Consider the following 22,170-nt stretch of genomic DNA (forward strand, 5'->3'; position numbering starts at 1 on the left):
TCACATGGAATAGGCCGATGTGCATGGATGGAGATCGTTTCCTGTTAAATGCTCACTTTAGTTAGATCGATTTTTGTATGTTATGTTTTTATCAATAAACGCGAAAGACGAAGGTGATCTGGATGGCAGTATCTCTTTTTTACATAAATGATCAATTTCTGCGAGAATAAAAGTTCAAGTGTCCTCCGAATTACACTAGCGTAAACGGCAACGTGAATTAGAGATTGGCATTCAACCTCATTGTCCCCTGATACCTTCATCGAGCCTTCAATAAAAGTCATTGCACATTTAAACAAATGTATTTCGTGAAAAATGCCTGCATATAGGTACTATACGAAGCGTCACAGATCATCTCAGATCACTAAGGAACTAAACAGCTTCGACACTGCATGAGCAAACTACGCATTGAGATTGCACCATGCAGATATACTGTACCTACAACGAAGCACATACATACATGACCTTGGCTTATAAGTTGCACGATGTACGAGTATACGAGAAGCTAAAAAGCAGAATAACACATGTAAGTACACAGTTGACATTAGCAGGTAAATACAAACTGAGTCTATGTATTGAGACCAGGTCGATGTTTTACCTCGCATTGAAATCAATGCGGTCAGGAAGGATATGTCCGTGCTCTTCCCCCTTTCCCTGAGGTAGACGTTCGTCAAGGGCACCTCAGTTGTCCAGTCTGTCCAGGATCCAGTTGAGGTACTCGGAGACCCTCGTGTTGACGCTGGGCACTCCGCCCTCGCCGCAGCGCACGGCTCCGAACGACACCACGCCCACCAGGCTGAAGGGTGGTCCGCTGGGAGAGGGCGCCATCAGCGGCCCGCCCGAGTCGCCCTGGCACGAGTCCTCGCCAGGTACCCCGCCGGCGCAGATCTGCAGCGGCGTGACCGTGCCGCCGTTCTGCCGGATAGTGACGGCGCACTGGCTCTGCTCCACGCCCGGCAGAAGGACGTCCAGCAGGACCGGGCTGCTCGGGGACTGCCGGCTGGGCCCCGTGCGGCCGAACCCGGCCGTCCGCAGCGGCGCGCCCGTGTAGTTCCTCCGACCCGCCTCGCCGAACGGCAGGCAGATCTTGCCGATGAACGTGTCCTCCACCACGGGCCGGTCGAGCGTGATCAGAGCGATGTCGTTGGCGCTGCTGCCCCGGTCGTAGTCCGCGTGCATCTGGACGCGCGCGATGCGGAAGTCCTGCGGTCGGTTGCACAGCTCCGAGCCGTCCCTCAGTTGGCGGCACTCGGTGGCGGTGTCCAGGTTGTGCTCCCCGAGGCGCACTGTCGTCAGCGCCAGACGCGCGTCGCGGATGGGCAGCTCGTCGACGCAGTGCGCGGCGGTGAGCACGTGCTGCAGGCTGATGAGCGTGCCGCCGCACTCGAACGAGACGGGAGCGCGCCGGTTGTCGAGCGACTGGTAGCCGAGCAGCGCCACCCACGGGTACTCGCCGACCTCGGTCTCCTGGCCGCCGACGATCCGGCCCGCCGGCGAGGTGCCGCACTCGAAGCCGCGATTCAGGATGGCCCTGTTGGGGTGCTGCTCGGGGGGCGCTGGTCGGCGGGTCGGAGGCGCAGGGGTAACAGGCCGCGGAGCCGGAGTGACAGGCTGGGGAGCCGGAGTGACGGGCTGGGGCACCGGGCCGCTGGCGCAGCAGAAGAGCAGCTGGCGGCCCAGCCGGCCGCAGACGCTCCGTCTGATCCCGCTCACCTCTGCTGCCGAGGGAGCTCCGGCAGCCAGCAGCCGCAGCAGCGCCGGACACTGCTGGGGCGCGCCGCACGTGCCCGGCCGGCCGGCGAAATCCCGGCAGAAGGTGCCCAGCTGGCGGCGGGGACGGCCGGCCAGGCCTCCCGTCACCAGCAGGACGGACAGGAGTGTAGTCAGCAGCATCAGGACGGATAGGCAGCCGCGCGGCGCCGCTCAGACCACACACGGAAAACTGTACCGAGGAAAACACCACTCACTACCCCCGGCTCCGGCCAGCGACTGTCGCCGAACGCTCGGTCCTACGCCATATATATGCTCAGTGGTCAGCGGTCAGCCTCTTTGTGCCTATTCCCGGCATAGCTCCTCCCCCAAGGGCCCCATTACAGCAGCGTAAAAACCGGCCGTCTCGATGCAATGTCTTATCTCTGACGTCATATCCGAGCTAACGACATTTTCGTAGTAATGCGGGCCGCCGTCTGGAAGGAAGAGATTCCACAGACGTAACGGGAAATCCCCATATTCTACCTCTATCGTGTTGCAACTTCTGGCTATTTTGTAAACGGGTAAGTACATACCATACCGAATTCGGCCCGGTGCTAGGTATTGACTCGATTTTAAGCATATTGGTAGGTAGGTAGGGAATATGTGCTAGGCGGTCCTTGGGCGGACACTGAGAGATGCATTTATTTATATATGTTATGATCCGCGGTGACGGGTGCCATTGCACTTGCGCACGTGCAGGAACCGATTATATATAGGCCGCTACAGCTGGGCCGATTGAGTTTAGCTTTGGTCCACCTTGGGGACCGTTGGGTTGGGAGGGGGGAGGGGGTAGATATGTAGCCGTGCAAGTCAGCTGAGTTCTCAACTGAATTTCACACGATATGTATCTCGAAATTTATCGTGTACATACATTGTGTCTGGAAAGTTCTGGCGTCTCTCTTGGACGCCATCTAACATGATAAGTGGAAAATCAGCTAATCGCCCCAGACATGACCCCTCGATGACCGGTCAGCTGTAGGTCGAGCAGATATGACCTTGAAATAATGTTCAGTGATGGGTAAGATGGGCGAAGATGCGCCTTGTCGCTAAATGTCTGCACGCGGCGGCCTAGTGTGGCTTGAACGAGGCGCGAGTTGCAGTAGGTACGATGCATGGCGTTTCTCTGCGCGAATGTGTTAGCAGGATAAGGCTTATTATGACTCGGGAACTCCTTAAAAAATATACTAAGACCAGTACGGCCACGGTAGGTTAAAACTCCCGAGAACGTAACAACATTTCAGCGCCGATCGAACAAAATCATGGATAGAAATGTCCTATCATCTGCGTCACCGTCAAATAGATGAATAAGAGGCTGGTCATAGGTACTGATGGTTCCTGGACAGGCACATTAACCCTAGGGTCACGGCGACTTGTCCAAAGAGTCGCTTTGCATTCCAACAGCACGGAGCGCCCTCCAACAGCGCCGCTGCTGTCCAAGCCAAACTGACAGGGGAGTTCGGTGGGCCAGATCACCTGTGGTGGAATAAGATTAAGCCGCCTTGTTCTCCCGACATCAACCCGCTCGACTACGGCGTGACGAGCATTCTGCAGAATAAGTTCTAAGCCACCCCTCATCCCAGCCTGGAGTCGTTGGAGACTCGCATCATGGCAGCATGGAAGGATATGGAAATATCCTTTTTCGCTCAGACCCGCAGGCGCTTTCGTCCCGCGTCTAGGCCGTCGTCGGCGCCGAAAGCGATTACATTGAATGAAGTTAGCGGAAGGATGTGGCTTGGTGTCCCCGGTCATTGTTTTGATCATTGATCTATTGTTGACTATGTATGAAGCAAGGGAATTTCTTTAAAACTATGTATAAAAGCACCAGGACTTTCCGGACACCATGTAGAGGAGGAGCATGGGCGGCGCCACAGGGGAGGGGGGAAGGGAATGTTGTCCACGGAGTGGAAGGATTATCCCCCTCCAGTTTTGATGCTCCTGGTCGTATTCCTTTTTAATTGAACTGCATAATACCGCATCATGTTATGTAGGTATATAATAAAGACGTAGGTAAACATCAAAATATTACACCGAGAAGATATTCTCGATCTGTTGCTTCGAGTGTACAACTCGAAGTAACAGGTCAAAAATAATAGGGTTGGGACCTATCTGCATGCTCTGTATGTTTTGGTAAAATAAAAAAGCTCAGAATTTTTAATGATTTAATTTAAAATCACTTTGTTAAAAAAATGCCTAGTTAGTTCAGAAATTAATTATTTGTGGCTGAAAACAACTTGCTTCTGATTGGTCGGGCTAATCATGACGTCACATGTAGGTATATAACTGTCTGTATATTTGGCGCAGTTGAGACATACATTTTCTATGTATTTTCCTATGGTAAATCGGAGTGATTGGTCGTGTTTTCAGTGTCTCTTTATTTTGCGCTGGTATTGCGTGGCTAAGAAGTTTTATCAAGAATGGCATATACTAAAATGTTCCTTTAATAATGGAGCTTCAATATCTGTGAGTTTTATTGGCAAGCGAAAACTGATTTCGCTGTTATTTTATCTGGAAATTACTCATTTTTTTAGGTCAATATTCAAAATATTTTACGGGAACAAGTTGGCACTTTTCTTGATTTTTGCACTCAAATCGCGTGCGATTCAACTGTATTGGAACTTGCAAAGAAGCTTGGTGATTAATTAACTGTGTTGTTATGGCACTGTTTGCAAAGCATGGATAATGAAACTCTGCCAAAGACTTAGCTACATAGCAATGCCTCAAGTAATACGCAGGAGGAACAGAATTCAGAGTCCGATCGAGAAGAATCGGTACAAATGCTACGAAGACCAGGCAGCTCTGATACAATAGCTAGTCGTCTCACTACTCTCACTCCATTAGACCAGCTGATTCCTGACAGCACCGACTCGGATGCAAAGATGGAGCTCATCTTCCAAGCCAGAAACCAGTTCTTTGATGGAAGATGTGATGCTGCCTCTGTCTCTGCTTTGTTGGCCACTTTGGACGGGGCGGAGCTCCGCTCCTTGCGTGAGCGGTTATTCGCCTGTCATCCTATGTATCCTATGTATCCTATGTACATGTTTGTATGTCCTATGCATGTTTGTTTTAAAAACGTTGCAGCGGCGCTGGGAACTGCAGTCTTAGATCTGGGTATGTTTGGCATCTGCAACTCTTCATATACACATTAACCCTATTTCGGACGGGGAGACCTTTCAGGATTTTCTTGTACAATTGTCAAACGCCGCGAGACATTCAGCTCATATTTGGTGACTTTTCCTAAATGCTCATTGCGCACATCTCAGCAAAAAAAAAAAAATGCCGGGTCAGGTCAGGTCAGGTAACCAGAGCGGGTTTGTTGACCCCACCTCAGAAAAGTTTGCAAACACGTCAGAGCTTGAGTTTTTCACGAAGTTATTTCCTCTCATCAAGTCTTCAAAACAGTACCTGCAGTATGTGTCGTTTGTATATCTCAGAATTTTTGATCTGTGACCTGAGGTTAGGTCAGAGTCGTGACCTTTACATTGCAAGCCTATGGAAAAGTATTGAAATGCGACCTGCACCTCGAGTAAACGAGTCAAAACCACCCAATTCTTTAAGAATTATGACAAATTATCTTATCTGTAATGATCCAGGTGCCATTTACTGACAGGGACACCGGAGAGGGTTATCTGAGCCGAGATCATGTGAGGTGATATCTACCATACATCAATGCTCACAATAGGTACTTACAATATTGACAATGCTTTTGCTTACAACACTTACAATACTTACGATGAGACCAGCAAGCACTCTGCCGTTACAGTTCTAACTTCTGCTTCGAAAAACGACGTTACACACATTCGCTGCCAGCATAACATGTATTGTTTGACAGTAACAAAATACAATTGACATCTGAACCCCAAACGGACCGCCATCCACTCAAATTTTATAACCCTGACCGGTCAGGGGGCGAATGGAGGTCATTTCCTGGGCATTACACTCAGCCCTTGCACAAAATATCTCACCTCACAGTGATCATTACAACAATAGCACCGACTTGATAGTGGATTTCAAAGTACTTGCATCAGCTCTTCCTGCTATTGCAGACGATCATCTCCTCAGGGTAGTGTTGTTCGGGACATGAACGAAGATCGTTTTCGGAGTTTCATAAGTGCTACTGCAACAGCCTGGCACAAAACAGGACTTGTACGCTCTTCTCTGCACTTTGTCCTTCAGTATATCACAAAAGAATTGTTTAGAATCCATCTTACGCTTCTTTCACAGTCTCCCTTGCCACCGTAGGGCGTAGATAGATTGCTGTTGCTGGTAAGTTAAGGCACGGTAGATAGAAATTACCTCGGTTCTCAACGCCTTAAGTTATTTTCATAAAAGAAGAACAAATAAATGATCAATAAGATGACAGGAATGTAAACATAAATGTAAACATTTTAATCGTAAAGTAGTCCAAATATTGGAATGAGCTTTTGCTTTTCAGCATCCTCCGATTCATCATCTTTATCATTTGAAAATTCAAGGTACATAAAATGTTTATCACGCGCTCATGTTAAGTGGGAATATAGTACACGGCAGACACATCAATTTTTGACACTGAACATTTCATCCGTAAATGTTTTAGCATAATTTAAAGTTAAAAACAGCGCAAATGGCAGAGTGAAGCAAACAACATCTTTCACCCATTGATATAACATGTAATCTGTGGTGCGCCAGATGCGCCATTATTTGTCAACCGCAGAAGGTGACATGTGACGTAACAGCATCAAGAGCATCTTTTTTCAAGAACTTTTCAAAACAAGTTTCCTATCTTTCTTCCCTCATTTCTCTCAGCTTATTGATTTTATGAGGCAATGGTATGCACCATAAATTCTGTGAAAATAGTTTGATCATTTTCATGCATTCTTAAAAAATCGAGTTCCCAACCCCATTGAACCAATTATGTTCTACGTTGATGTCATCACGTATGAACCTCACGGAAGCTAACCGCAAACATCTCATGGTATTCTGTTTCGCCCGTTAATTGAATATTTGTTTTGTGTCTTTTTCGTTTTTAACAGCGTTGTTGATTACTTTCTGTGCATTCAATAAATTATGTGCATGCTGCTTATCGTCGTCGATGAACACTGTGTAGATGATGTAATATTCATGAGCATTGAATGCAGATTTTGCATTGGCCCTTTCAAACACAACTTTATATTTAATTGACCATATATTTCTTTTTATAGTATTCTTTTACATAGAAAACACTCGGTACGAAGCTGTACAAAATTCAAAAATGATGTGCATTCGGGGATAACTATATACAATTACAAAGATGTTTAATACAGTCGACTAGATAAATTCCCAAAGTTGGGGAGAAAATGCCTCGACATACGTACTACTGAGCATTTCTCTTGAGAGCACCATTTGGCTTATGAGGTGGATATTTGTAGATAAGGTAAACTTGACTGGCCAAAGACACAAGAATAAGTCTGGCAAATAAAAACATATTGCTGAATTCTGCAACAAATAAAATAAACACGTATGGTGAAATTACAGGGTCTACAAGAGCACGTCGGACGACATCGGACTACTCGCCGCGGGGACGCCTCCCGACCTGGCAACAGTTGCCAGGTCACCGCGGCACACCGACGCCAGCGCTGAGTATGATACAAGTACAAAACCCCACACAACGCGCACAAACGATAACACAGCTTTGGGTGGTCACCTGCACGGAAACGGAACGCACATGAGATCCTCTCGCTCCCCGTCGCGGCGCGCGACCGAATCAGATCCTTATCAAACGGCATAACAATATTTGCACGATAGGTGGCGGTTCGGCCGCCGGTGTCTCTCTCTGTCTGTCTGTCTGTCACTCTCCGAGTCAGAACAGGATGTCCTGTATGTCGGTGGGCGTCTCGGGCTGACAGCACTCCTCCTCGGCCGGCTGCGGCTGCTGCTTGCTGGCCGCGCTGACGGCGTGCTTGGCGCCGGCGGTGACGGCGTTCACCTGGGCGCTGGCCATCTCCGACTGAACCATCTCCTCGATGCGGCTCATCAGGCGGCGCACCTGGTCGGGCTCCAGCCGCAGGCAGGCGGCCACCTGCGGCACCGTCTCCTCGGCAGAGGCCAGCTTCATGCCGGCCACGGCGGCGCACACGCTGGCTCCGGCCACCAGCGACGGCCGCGTCTCCAGAAACTCGACCTCTGCAACAGGAGAGAGACGGCGGTCAGCCACAGGTCGCAGAACGCTCACCAGAGGACAGCACAGTGCACACTACACACACATCACTACGGGCAGTGGGTCGAAATGACGGAATGATTCGCCTGTCGGAAGGCCAAAATCCCTCCTGTTGTGCCCTCGGTGGCTACGATTCGTCCCGCGTGCTGCCTGCTCGTCGCGGTACACGCCGTATCTTCGAGGGGCGTACCGATCGCGCTACTGCCCGACCTTTCCCACGTGGGCGCCGACCACGCGGGTGGGCGCCGTGCCCGGCGGGCCACTCGGCGACAGCATTGTGGCGCTGCCGTGCCGCTCACCCCGCTCTCTCTCTCTCTCCGGCGACGCAAACAACTCGGTGGCGCTCTACGCTTCCAGCCTGATTGCGTTTAAATGCCCGGCATCTCAGCGGAGAGAGGAGCGTGGGGGCAAGGACCGCAGCGGCGCAGCGGGCTTTAAACCGTAGTAAACAAGTAGTACACGCGGCGCCGCGGGCTGCCGTGGCCGCGTGGCCTGCCACCCTTCCGGCCGACCTCTCGCACGCGGCCGGCAGAGCGGCGGAGCAGGACAGAGGGCCGGCGGGATGAGAGGGCGGGCCAGCACGTGTAAACAGGCCCGGCTGGCCACCTGGCAGGCGGCAGCGGGCGGGTCAGTGCGGCAGTGATGAACGGAGCGGCCGGTCACCGCCAATCGCGCCTCATTTCTGGGTCGCGCCCCGCGCCGGCCGCCGCGGAGGCGGACTTTCTCGTCGCGTGCGCCGGCGACAGGCCGTCATCCATCTATGGGACACCTCCGGCGGCGACCCGTCATCAGAGGTCGTCATCGGGGCGGCGCTCGAAGCCGGCCACCGTCACCGCGCGCGGTCCCGAGACAATGCCCGGCGGAGGGCGGCAGGAAGGAAGGGTGGCCGCACCTGGCCCACTGCTCACGGCGGTAATTAATTACGAGCCCGGCGATCGGCGCCCGGCGGGAGACGCACCGTGCACCCTTCCGCGCCGCGTCTTACCGGCCAATTAGTCGAGCCGCGCCATCTGCCGTCTGACCGTGCTGTGTTGTGGAGGCGATGGACTCACCCCTCCCTTTCAGGACGGACTGACCCCTTCCGCACAGCGCCATCGCAGTCTAAACCTGAGGCTTTTAGATTGGCTTCTAATAGAGTCTCCCCGATATGGACTAAGAAGATGATGACTCTGGTCTCTGCCATGAGTACAGCTCACAGCTTTTACCACAGCTGCCTCTAGCCGTCACCTCGCCGCCGCCAGCTCCCAGCGCTAGCTCGGGCCGCTCTCGGCGCACACATGTCGCCAGCTCGAGGTCACGGGACGGCGTGTCGGAACCCGCGCCGTAACCGGGCCGGAGAAATTCGGCTCTCCAAGGCGAAAATGGCGGAATTCCGGCGCGGCGGCGCGGCCGAGGTCGGTCTGGCCCTGGCCATTCCGGGCGGTCCGCTCCACTGGCGGAGAGGAGGGGCGCTCGGCGACACCCCGGCCCGGCCTGAAGTCGCTCGCCAGGTGGCCCGCTCTGGCTGGAATGCGGCCGCTCCCAAGGGGAACCAGTCGGTCGGGCGCCGTGTGAAATTCCCCAACAGGTATTTAACCCCTCTCTGGAGTGCGTCGCGGCGGCCGGGGCCGGCGCGTCACTCGCCGGCGGCTCCTCTGCGGCTCCCAGCTCCGTGGGAGCCGCCGGTCGCGCCGGCGCCGCTGTCAGCGCCCGGGGGCGCGCGCGGCCGGCCGCCGGCGGTGGCCACGCGGCGCTCGCTGGCTGACCCGGCCCGCTATCTGGGTCGGAGGTCAGGTGGGCGGCCCGCTCCGTTACCAGGCGCCGCTCCTTTTCACCGGCCGCCAGCGACCCGCAGCCAGACGGCGCGCCTAATCGCGAGTCCGCTCACTTTTTAAAGGTCCCAGCGTCGTCTAATCGAAAGCAGAGGCTCTACGCTGGCTGAAAGTAGGTTACACACGGGCCGGGACAGGCGGAGAGCGGCCACGGTCGATAATAGCATATGGTTACCGGGCTTTAAACAGCGCCTCTAAGGAGAAACTCTTTATGGGGTATCACTTGATATCCTAATAACAGTCGGCGCGGCGGTTATGAAACGATTTGGGTCTGCGGCCGGCGCCTTGAAAGGCAGACCGCCGGCGCGGCGGCACGCCTTCATTAGAATTAGATCAAACGCAATCAGGGCTACTGCCCATGCCTCGCTTCCCTGGGCCACGCTTCTGTTGGCCTAGAACCGACCGACTGCCGCGACTCTCTGGAACACAGGGGCCGGACCCGGACGGTCGGCCGGGACCGTCACGACCGTGATCGCATCAGTCACCACGCGGCGGGCGGCGCAGGTTTAAATCACCGGCTCGATCGGAAGTGTGTCTGATTGAGTCGGACGGCCGTGGCCGACACATCCGGCCCGGCCAGCGCCCGTTCCGGCCGGAAGGGCGCCGTGGCGCTGTCACGCGTCACGCGCCCGTGACGGGCACAAACAGCGCCCGCGCCGTGACGGTGTAACACGTGGAACTGGGCCGGCCGGGAGCGGCTGGTCATTGCTCACGTGTGAACAGCGCTCAGGTTTGACAGTATCAGGTAGCCGTAAGTGAATCACTGATAAGTGAATCACGTGAGAGGAGCACGCAGCTGCCCGGATTACTGAGGTCGCAGCTGTCAAACAAACAGCCGACTCGCGGGGCGCTCTGTCTGCTCGTCTGCGCACATCAATCCGCGCTCATCCGGGCGGATTTGGTCCGGGTGGGGCGGCGGGCTGCCGCAGCCGCCGGCCCGCTCTCCCATGCCCTCTCGTCCCTCGCTGAGAGCGCAGGTGCCCGGGCCCCGGCGGCGCCCCGCGGCCAGCCGGGGCCACATCTGGACCGTACACAACCGACGAGGGGCGGCGGCCGTGACGTCACCGCGCCGGACCGACGACCGTCGGCGGCGGCGGCGGGTCAGATGACAGGGCGCCCGTCCCAGACGGCCCCGACGGCCGTCGGAGCGGGGCAGGGCCGGGGGTGGTCCGCAGCCCCGACACAGACGACCGACGACCGCCGGCCGGCTGTCCCCGTTACGTCGGCCAAATGGGGAACGGAAACGTCGCCGTGTTTAAAGACCAGGCGGAACGCGACGTTTTTTACGCGCCGGCGGCAGCGGGGGTGTCGTCTGTCGCTTCCGGTGCCCCGCCGATCGGTCCATCGGTCACGACAGAACCATGGAGCGGGCCGCATCGGCATCGACGCTTCACGCGAAAATTACCGCGAAGCGCGGCCGATTCGCGCTGGGATGAAATCTGAGCGCGGTGGGAGCGTCGTCTGCGGCGACGGAGGCGGTCGGCGCCGGCTTTCGTCGTGCCGCCTTTTTCTGGTGGCGGCCCACCCCACCGTCAGACCGCCCCCGACGCTCCCACGCTTTTCTAATAAGCATAAACTATCGGGGATAAATCTCGTTTTGACGCGGCGCGATGAGTTAGTTTCCGCCACGTCTTTGTGGGGCTGCGCACGGGTTTCTCCGAGTGGAGACAGGAATAGCTCTCCAATGGGAGCCCGACGCGAAAAGTTGTCCCTGACGGGGCCCGTCGACACTTCGTACGTAGCGGCGCTGGGGAGGAACTGAAAACATGTCCGCTACATGCCGGTTCCGGCTCCATGGCACGGTCTTTGTTGGCGCACGTCCCCGACAGCTTTTTGTCGATAACTCCGCACTATTTCGGTGAGCTGCCGCCGGAAGTTGGCGGCCAGGGCCAGGCAGAACATCAAAAGAAAAACGCCGCTGGGCCACAATTATCTCGCGCGGTCACAAAACGTCGGTTCGGTATCACGCGTTGTCGTTTTTATCTGCGCGCCGTAGTGTATTTATTATATATGTCACCGACCCTGGGTGGGGGTAATTGGCACCAGTGGCGCACGATCCCTCAGTAATTGTAATACGGGCCTAACGAGTACACCGCACGGCGTCATGTAATGGCACGTCACCAATCGATATCACTCTCCCGGCCCGCGCGGTGGTGCGTTTCAATACATCACCCTCGGCCGCTCCCCCGCCCGCGCGCGCACGTGCCGATCGATCGATTCTCTCACGGGCAAAACAGAGCCCGCATTGCAATACATCTGCTCGGCGCCGGCCGCTGATTGGTCGGCGGCGCCAGCGGCGCGCTCTCATTGGCTGCAACGGCCAGCTGATCGGAGCACTATCCGGGCGCCCGGAGCGCCAGCCCAGTGTGTACACACAAGCTCACCGCGTGACTATAGTCAGCGGCGCCAGAGCAGGGCGGCGCCGCGCTCTGGGGGGCGCGATTGGGGCCCCAACGCGCAGTTCCTCTGGGCGATGAGAGCCAGGGCACATGATTCATAGAGGAGATGGATGGATAGGCAAACGAGTCCGAGATGAGATAGGGTCAGCATTCCTACCTGTGGTGCACAGAGCGATGAACGTGTGCGCGTGACGCCGTATCAAGCGGGCGTTGCTCTTGAGCGCCAGCCGGGACAGCAGCTGCTCCACGAAGTCGAAGCTGGTGACGGAGTTGAGGTCCCAGTTGAGCCGGTGCAGCAGCGCCAGCTCAAACTCCTGTGAAAGGACAAACATGGCGGTGAGAGGAGCACATAGCACAACACTTCTTCCGGCGGCGCGAAGCCCTTGTCGGCCCGGTTTCCGCCGGCGAGAGGCCGCCAAAGGCAAACACGGCTGCCGACTGATAAATACGGGGTTTCCGTCAAACAGACCCACCTAGGCCGGGCCGGGCCGGCTCTGTTTGTCTGCGCCGCCACCCCTGAGTCGCCGCCCCGTCCACGGACCCGGCCCGCAGACCCACGGCGAATCGGCGCGCCGCGGCGCCGTCGCCTTCTTGACCGCGATTTATGGACAAATGAAGGCATACTTTATCGATAATTATAGGCCGGGAGGGCACAGTTTTAATTAGGACTGGCCTGGAAGCGGGCTGCGGGACGGTCGGTCCGGGGCAGCGACGACAGCGTTCGGGCCGCCGCCGCCACCGCCGCCGGTCCGGCGCCCGCCACCGCCGCAAGAAACGCATTCTTGGCCGAAAACGACAGGAAATGGCTGACTTATGGGTGCGCAATGAATAACGCGCCCGGCGGCGGCGTCGCAGGCAATGCCGAACGCAAGGCCGCGCTAGTTTTTCTGTTTACTCTGGCTGAGTACAAATCATAGGACACGGGCGCCGGTTCGGCGGCGGGGGCGGAGCGGCGATAACAGGGAACCGGAGCGAGGAATGCGCAGCGCGCGACGTGCCATGTCCGGAGCTCGTTAGCCTGTGTCTCCGGGGCGGAATGTCTCCGGCGCGCGCCCACCGAGGCGCCTCCGCCGCCACGGCAATTTCGGCGGCATCCGACCCCCGAGACTCCCACACCCACCGCAACCTCCGCCTCCACCGCCGGGTGCGCCGGCGGCCGCCCCCATTGAGCGCCGTGTCCTCCTCGGCGAGTCCTTCGGCGGCCGGCGGGTTCAAGGACTGGCTCCGCCGCCGACAAAGAGATAAAAACGGCTGGAATGCGGAGCGCCGGGCGGCATCCCTGCGGACCTTCGCAGCCTCGGATATAGCCACCGACCACCGGCTGGCCATCGCCGACACGGCCAGCCCTGCTCCCTACTGTGGTGTCGGCCGAGTTTTGGAAAGTTAGTGCAGTTTCGTAATGGAGAAAAGAAGAAAGAGGCCTGCGACAGGCCACCGAGGAAAACCATGGCCTTAGGCCACTTAGGAAAACCGTGGCCCTTTGTCACAGGCACCAATGTTACTGTAAGCGCATTTGAAGCTTGGCCAGTCATCGTCATTGGCTTTGAAACTCGGCTCGGGAGTATCTACATATGTCAGCCGAGGACGGCAATCTCGGTACCGTCGTTCACTGGACTGTCGGAGGCGGAATTCTGACATTGGAACGGCACGTCACCCGCAAATGATGCGACATAAATTCTGACAGACCGTGACGGCCTCATATCTCCCGAGACCCGCCTTTAAAACATTCTCTGAATACGGTGACCTATCTTCATGGCATCTGGGGCCGGTCTCTGCGCGGGCGGTCACTTCGCCAAGGCCGCTCGGTCCGCCTCGTTCGTCGACAGGCGGGCGGCCGAGGACGGGGCCAGCACAGCCCAAACGAGCCGTGTCTTGGTGTCCGTGAACCGCGGAGACCGGCGCGTACAAATCCATCTTCATGCATCTCCGGCCAACAAAAATGTCGCCATTACACGAGTAAATCGATCAAAGCTGCGACACTGACGGCGGCGACTTTTTAACGAGCTCGCTTCATTTGTTCTCGCCCACCGGTCGGCCCATTACGGGCGGTGCGCCGCAAGGTAACGCACGGGCGAGGTCGCGCGCCGGCGCGGTTTAATTATGGCGCCGGATGCCTGCAATTAGCGCGCGGCCGTGCACGTCTGAGACGGTAATGGCGCGCCGGGCCGTCATCTCGGCAGTATCGCAGCGCCGGAAGGGGCGGACGGCGGCCGCACGGGACCCGGAGAGGAGCGCTCCGCCCGCTACAGGCCAACAAAGGGCCGGCCGAGCGCCGCAGCCCGGCGAACGGGTGGAGCGGCGCACGGTGAAAGTCACCGCCGCGCGCAGGGGAGGGTCGAGCAGACTTTAATCGGCACCGGCTACCTCCTGCGGCGACGGAGGACCGCGCCGGGCCGGCGCAGCACCGCTGCCCGCTGCGCCAACAACTGCGCCGGCCCCGCTACGGGGGGCGATTTGCGAGGGACCTGAGACGAAAATCGCCGGCCGTCGACAAGATGTCTCACAATTCGTCGCCTGTCAGTCGGTCCAGTGCGTACTCGCCGCCGTGGCCGCTGATAGTGTCAGTTTGAAGGTCTCATCGGCGCCGCGTACGGACATGTCGCGGCAAATGAGCCGCGCTCCCTGTGTAGTCGCCGCCAGCCTTGGACACCGCCGGCTGCCGGAGACTAATTTGCCGTCGATCGGTACAGATGTGGACTTTTTATGGCGTTTTAAATCCCGCCGTCGTCGAAAAAGCCAGTCCAATGTTCGCGCAAGAGCGATCGCGCGCATCAGCGCAGATGATAATGGATTTGTGAGGCGTGTGCTCGCCCGACGATGACGCCCACACAAAGCCGGCGCACGCGACCGGCGCCGCGGGCGTGACCGCGACACGGCGCGGGCGCGGTCACCATGGCAACCGGGCCGTGCGGGACAGGTGGTGACCGGCCGGCCCGAGTGCCTCCTTGCGACACCGTCTGGCCCACCCGCCGCCGAGCCGAAGGGTGGCCAGGTGCTCGGAGGTCGCCGAGATAACGGGCAGCCCCTGGCACGCCGTCCCCCCGGCGCGGCGGCCCGTTGTCCCAAAACGGACCCACTCAGGTCCGGGTGCCCCATTCTCCGAGGGGTCACTTGTAAATACGGAGACCCCGTTTCGAGCAACGGTACCCCTCTCGTCGGCCAAAACATCCTGCACCCGGCCGCGCACGGCGACCCAAACGCCGTATCACCGCCGCTAGGAATGCGTGCGCGCCAACAAAGACGGCCTCAGAGCGGCGCGAGGTCGCGGCGACCGGCCGTCCCTCCGGCCGGCGATGGCACATGCTCGGCGTGCCGGGCCGGCGCTTTAAACGCAGAAGGGTAGCGGGCACCGGCTGCCGGACCGGCGGCGTCGCTGACGGCACCGTTAGCGTGTTTGTCGCCGGCCGGCCGGCACGCGGGGCCGTGAGAACCCGACCCGGGAGAGGACGGACCGGCCGCTCCAAGGACTCGCTGCTGTCCTCGGACCGCCGCGAACTCGTGTGGAAATGATTAGAGGGACTGAGTTTGGGTACAGCAGCGGCTAACGAAGGGTTAATGTCCATCCTAAGTACGACCTGTCGTGTTTCCCCTTCCACGAACCTGACCCGTGCATAAGACCCAAGGCCTCCAAGGGAGCGCAAAGAGCCCTGTGCGACCACCGGGGCGCGAACTGACCTTGAGCTGCTGCTCGGTGACGGAGAAGTCGGTGAGGTAGACGAGCTGTGCCAGGCTGAGCGCGCGGCACTGCCGGATCTTGGAGGCCAGCAGCAGGCAGACGGCGGCCAGCAGCTGCAGCTGGCCGCGGCAGATGCGGCGCAGGCACAGGAAACGGTCCAGGTAGTTGACGGCCAGCGGGAAGATCTGGTCCTCGCAGCCAAACTCCTCACAGACCTGTGCAGGCGGCCCCGTGAGGGCAGGGTTAGTGAGGGGTGCCGGGGCGGCGCAGGGGTGGAGGGACCTGCGCGGGGAAGTGGGACTCGGTGCCGGCATGTCGACTACCAAGTCACGTCCAATGGCAACTACAATTACAATGCAAATAGTAATGTCAGATGTCTGCCCCAAAGCGTGGGACACTTGACGACCTCCACCATGACTTCGGCGGTGACCTAGATAGCTCAGCAGTCTCCTGCGCTCCCGAAATGAGCGGAAATCGCCACTTTCGACTGGGTCGGCGGCAGCGCCTGTCGGCCGGCGCCGCTTGCGAAACGGCTCATCTCTCACGGCGCCTCTCAACAGGCGGGGCGATGTCGTAAACGTGTCACCATGGCAACTGGATCGGTGACAACTCTGGCCAATTACAGCCATTGATACTAGCCGGCGCCCCATTCACAGTGGCTGGAAAAGAAAGCGTGCGGGCGCTGCCGCCACGAAAACTGGGCCAGCAATTCGAGACGTAAATTAAATCTCGGTGTTTCTCTCGAGGATTTAATGACCTTAGTGGGACACAAAGCGGCGGCTCTCTCGAGATCCTAGCGACACGAACAGGCACGCAGCGGCCTTCGAACAAGCGCCGGCCATAAAAGGAACACTGGGGGTGTTGGTGTTTAGACGTGAGGTGATTCACAGCACCGATCGATAAATGGTCCCAAACTGCGGGGAAAGGAACAACTGGGTGTCCCACTGAGAAACCGGAGAAAGGCCTCACCTCGAGCATCCACGATGTCACCATCTTGCGCATGTAGGGCTGGATGTCGTTCTGGGTGGTCTGGAAGTAGCTGCCTCCGGGCATGTACGAGTGCTCGGTGCGCAGCAGAGACTCCAGCACCCGGTCATCCCGGAAGATGACCGCGTCGTTGTGGGCGAGGCTGCGGGCGGCCGGATCCATGGGCTGTTCGGCACACAACAGGGGGCCGTTCATAGTCCTCTGAGCACTGCGGACCGTCTCGCTCTGCGTCACAGGCCGGTAGTACGACTGTCCACTGGGGAGCGAGCGAGCGACACCCTCACCCCTGTCCCGCGACTGACCAACTGAGGCCCCGCCGCCCCGACCGCTCCTCCTCAACGCAGCGACGGCGGTCTCACACAGCCGGCCCGGCCGCATGCCACTAGCGCCGCCCGGCCGAGCGGTGAAGCAGTCGATAAGGGCGGGAATCGTTTGCGCCCGCCGACCACCTGGCCCGGTCGGAGTGCCGTCGCACGGAAAAACCGCTCTGAAACGCGCAGGGTCACCGCCACTATGGCTCAGTTTCGCGTACCCGGCCGTTTTGCCATGGCTGTGAAGGGCCTGTGAGAAGCGCCGCCGCCGGAGTAACATTGATTGAGCTGATGAACCATTCAGCAGCCGTCAGTCGGGCGGTGCGGAGCGGCCGCGGGCCGTGTCGCCGCCTCTGTTCCCCTTTACCGGCCGTGATATAGGGCGGCCCGCGCGCAGAGGTCACTCGGCCCGGTGACACCGCCGGTCCCTTGTTCACCCCGTCAGCCGGGGGCCTTTGGTCCGGGACTCCAGAGGGCGCCGGCGGTCGGCAGTGGACACCGCGGACCCCGCTCATCAGACCCCGGCTGGGTCAGAGAGCGCTGGCGACTGATCAATGAGATATGTGTGGCAGAGGAGATGGCTGATCCAAACACCTTCAGGTCACCGTCAGGCATCACTGTGACCGGTATAATGCGCAGGGGCGTGTCTGGCTTCAGGGCTGTTTTCTTTGGTAGCCGTCTGAAGAGTTCCATTAAAATGCAATCGTTTAGGAGGCACTTTGAAAGAGGATCCGACTTCAAGGGTTGTTTGTACTCCGTCAATTCTGGTAATGGGATGATGTGATATGACATCATTCAGATAGTGTATCAGTCACATTGTGTACGCTTTCATGTTGGCGTACCGCGGGTGAACACATCCAACGATAGACCGCTTCCGTTCACACTTGACCCCAGTTTCTTACAACGGTACTCGAGTGCACTTCCTCGAGCTTCCTCGAGTGCACTAATCTCCCTCCATCAACACCATCTAACTCTCAACACGGTTGTAGTACACGGCACACGGCTCTCTGACTACAGCCACGGTCACATTCCGCCTCCCACGGACTGATGTAACGTCTCTCAGTCAGGTGTGAGTCAGTTGTCAGGCAGCCGGCGACACGGCCGCGTGGTCGGCTTGGGTGGTGGCCTTGTGGCACCCGGAGCGACAGACCGGCGCAGCGACTGAGGTCTCGGACCGCCGCTACGGGCGACACGCACGCACGGAGCAGCGCGCGAACGTGACAGCCGACACATCTGACAACGTCGCCGGCCGCGACAAACGACGTGTCATCGCTGGGCTCCGGCGGCCGCGCTGCGTACGACCAAGCCCCCGCCGCGGCCGCCCCCGCCCCCGCCCCCGCCCGGCGCCCAGACGGGCCCGAGACGCGGACAAAGACTGCCAGAGATAAAAGAAGACTTGCTGATAACGGATCGGATGGGGAAGGGCGAGATAGCGGGTCCCGGGAGTGGATTCGATCCCCGATTATACGCTCTTTTCGTCACGGGTACATCCGAATGACGTCTGAACGACGTCGTAGCCATAGCAGTTTCGATACTTCGAGAAAAACAAACCCGAGAGATCTTCCTGTGTTAAGACCTGTCCTACAGGGACGGTGCGTTACAAAGGGCATCTCGCTGTCTCCAGAAGACCATTCAGCATATTGATCAATGCTCTCCAGTGCTCATGGCTTTAGCGGTTGCCAAGCGCACACCATCCACTTTCTATCACCACCCAGGCTATGATGACGTCCCGGTGGGCAGCTGGCGGCCGGCTGACGCAGCTGCCGGCTGCTGTCCGCCCGGTCGGTCGGGTCACTCGGGCCGCGGCGCACAGGCCCAGGTGCGCAGCGTCACGGCCCGACCGGTGATTGCACACTGCAACAATCGGCGTAACCAGGTGGTGGGCGGGGGCTGCCGCGCGTGGCACGTGGCCACTGCAGGGCCAACGCCGGCAGGGAGCGAGCGGTCAGTGGTCCACCCTGGGGGCTCGCCGCAGGTCTATAAGGGACGGTTCACCGCAGTGCAGGGGCCGTCCAAGAACTGACGGGGTCGTCTTCGGTCAGAGGGGTCGTGTGGGGCTGGTTCGGGCGCATGAGAACGTTGGGGTGGCAGCCTGCAAAGTTCTGGAAGGAAGTGGGAACCACCCAGGATCCGGGGATGTTCAAACCCTCTACCCTCCTGGCGAAGCTAACCGCGCTGTGACCACCGCTGTTCCTGTCCAGCTATGCCCCAGCCGCCGTTTCACCGCTACCGACCGTCGCCCGGATGACGTCCAGTGACGGTTGGATGACGCCTGGATGACGGGCGGATGACGCCCTGGGCCTAGAGTGACGTGTGGCGCAGTGCCGTGTCAGTCGACCGGCCCCGCCCCCTCAGCCAACCGTCTCCCTCTAACGGCCATCGGGCTGAGGGCTCAGCCACTTCCGACCGTCGGCTCACCCATACCGCAAACACAATCAGAAACGGACAGGACCTCTTTATCTCCCCGATTTGGCCGGAAGTCCACCGGAACAGGCACTGACCTGGGCCGGAGCGCCGCGGAACAGCGCGACTGTGGTCGGGAGGTGGCGGGGCAGGGCGCGTGCGTTACCGCGCAGTTCTGACGCTCGGCTGGCTGTGGGCTGCCGCTCACCGATATACCTAAGTAGACGTGTAATTTGGTGGCGGGCAGCGGATTTCTGTGGGTTTGGTAGTATGTGAAGCACTGAGTGCCAGTGGAACGGGACGTGGAGACCACGGGCCCGGACCGGAACCAGGAGACAGACGCCGGACGTGATGGAAAGGTATACTGGACGGGAGGAAGAGAGGGAGGGAATGAGAGAGAGAGAGAGAGAGAGAGAGAGAGAGAGAGAGAGAGAGAGAGAGAGAGAGAGAGAGAGAGAGAGAGAGAGAGAGAGAGAGAGAGAGAGAGAGAGAGAGAGAGAGAGAGAGAGAGCAAAAAAGTGGCTAAAGTACATAGGACGGTAGTTTGTCTGATTTCATTAATCGTGCCAGATCGGGAGAGATTCTCCCTCTTTCTGCGCCACCTGCACAGTGCACAGTGCACACCTTTATCCTTTCTCGCACGGGACAAGGCTGGAATGAATGGATCCATTGTCTGAACAGGCTGCTTATTGTGATGATAGTCCTATAGAGCGGCACCGGTAATGATATGCTGGCCATGGAATGTGTCTGGTATGTCTACTGTCCCCGGCGGAGCTCGCACAGATTGATAGGTGCGCCTCAGATGCAGCTAAACGGCTGGGCCAGGGACGGTGGCTCGCAGCCATCCCGAGCGGACGGGTTAAACACGGTAGTTAGGGGACGGCCGTTTGGACAGAGACATTCTTCTGCCGCGGTTTGAATGAGCCGCTCTGGTCCGGACCAGAGTCGGGTGCAGGAGCACTGTAATTTGTCACATTCCTGCGCCCAATACTCGTTGGAGCTGGGCCGGCAATCACATTGTCTTTGTCATGTTAATGTTCGTCTCGTCATTCTGCTCAAAAGGGTGCCCATTTCGGTTTCTGGTAATGTCATAAACAGTCATGAAACTGAGCGGTACGTCTTGGCTGATTCTATTACGGTAATAGAGTTCAAAATGGAGATGAATGGCACCGGTGGACGTTCATTCTGCATTCCTTTTTGCTCTCCGCAGACCACCGAAGCAAACGGTTGAGTTAAGTGTCAATTATTAATTGAAATTAATAATCAAACAGTTTTTTGTGGAGCCATTGCAACAGAAACATTTTTAACTTGTGCACACCGAACAGTAGTTCTGTCGAAGCGCAGCTCACTGTCGCAAAAAAAGCAACAACAGTGCATCTATGCTATCTTAAATTACTTTTGTCATTGAACATCAAAGTGTTTTCTCTTTCCTTGCGATTTTTTTTTATTGCACACCGATACTGCGATTGATCACTGGCTGATCTATGTGGATATTATAACAAGGCTTAGATCAGTTTGTACTTCAATGGCATCATCTGTTAGACATATATGTCACGCAGGTCGCACATAGCTCAGCGCTCATAGGATTAGCAAGATGCTTCGTTTCCGGTCTCTCGTTGCGTGTCAGTTTGGCATGCTCTGTTTGCTCAGTGCAGTAAGCACCTGTTTTGAACACGACACCGGGCGGCCGGACAAGTGCAGCAAACACAACACTCACACCGAGAGGGCGCCCGGTCGGAATGTGTCCCGCGGCCGACATGGGACTCCTCCGCCAGCCGGTCTGCACGGGCCGGGCCATTGTCAGCTGTTCCGAGAGATCTCACTTTTACGGCGGCTCTCCGCATTCCACGAATAGCAGTTCGTCTCCTACCCGGGCGTAACGAGCGGTGAGCGCCCGATCACGACTGTGCAATCGAGCATTAATCTGCAGCGCTAACCTTCCCGCCGGTGGTTGGCGGCACTTGTGCACCGGCTGAACACCGGGTAGCCGCTCTGCCGCCGCGGCCGGAGGTAGCCAGGGGCAGACGGCAGCGGCCAGAGGCAGCTGAATTCCTCCCGGGGTCGCGACCCACCCGAGGAGGAGGACCAGAGCGGGCGGCAGCGGCTGCCGCCCGCGGCGCAGCCCTGCTCACCGCCGCCGCCGCCTCCTCCGCCACCCATTCACAAACAAGGTTCAGATTATGCAGGCATCTGAGCGGCGCCGGTACTCGGTAAGGGCTGGCTCGCGCGCTGCCAGTTCGACAGTGCTTTGACCGGGCGCCGTGCCGCCGCCGCCCCCGCTGACTTACGGACCGGGCTGCTCGCAGCTCTGTTTTTGCGCCGCCGCGGGATGTTTCTAATTATCGTCCGGAATGCGCGCTCATCGGCCGTGTATCGGCGCCGATTGTTTTCGAGAAGGTGCGGGTCGGCGGCCGGCCGGCCGGCGTTATTCATGGCCCCGCCGCCGCCGCCGACACGATGGGTTTTTCGTGAGATCGGGTTCCCTAATCGAGATGGACGTCGATTTACGGCAGGGGCTGCTGTTTGACCTTTATGAGCTTCGGTAAGGTAAGAAGACGATGTTCTTTTAGAATCAATTGGAGCAGCAAGACAGGGGAGAGTCAAGGGAGAGTCCGGTTCAATATCGGTGCTGAAAGTTGGGGTTGAATTATTCTGATTTCAT

General features: G+C 57.9%; 2 protein-coding genes across 2 annotated transcripts; both read right to left on the reverse strand.

Annotated features, from left to right (window-relative positions):
• Positions 1 to 280: 280 nt before the first annotated feature.
• Positions 281 to 2,030, reverse strand: LOC122378148 (CLIP domain-containing serine protease 14D-like). Its single transcript, XM_043358875.1, has one exon. It carries the CDS (start codon positions 1,888 to 1,890, stop codon positions 679 to 681), a length of 1,212 nt encoding a protein of 403 aa, XP_043214810.1. The 5' UTR covers positions 1,891 to 2,030; the 3' UTR covers positions 281 to 678.
• Positions 2,031 to 6,895: 4,865 nt separating this feature from the next.
• Positions 6,896 to 18,340, reverse strand: LOC122378149 (G1/S-specific cyclin-D1-like). The gene is made up of 4 exons (XM_043358876.1): positions 16,777 to 18,340; positions 15,807 to 16,022; positions 12,289 to 12,445; positions 6,896 to 7,887 (listed from the first exon to the last, which is right to left on the reverse strand). Exons 1-4 carry the CDS (start codon positions 17,383 to 17,385, stop codon positions 7,565 to 7,567), a joined length of 1,305 nt encoding a protein of 434 aa, XP_043214811.1. The 5' UTR covers positions 17,386 to 18,340; the 3' UTR covers positions 6,896 to 7,564.
• Between the last annotated feature and the right edge of the window lie 3,830 nt (positions 18,341 to 22,170).

The sequence above is a fragment of the Amphibalanus amphitrite genome, unplaced genomic scaffold, assembly GCF_019059575.1.
Source record: "Amphibalanus amphitrite isolate SeventyFive unplaced genomic scaffold, NRLGWU_Aamphi_draft 000055F_arrow, whole genome shotgun sequence".
Classification (NCBI taxonomy): Eukaryota; Metazoa; Arthropoda; class Thecostraca; order Balanomorpha; family Balanidae; genus Amphibalanus; species Amphibalanus amphitrite.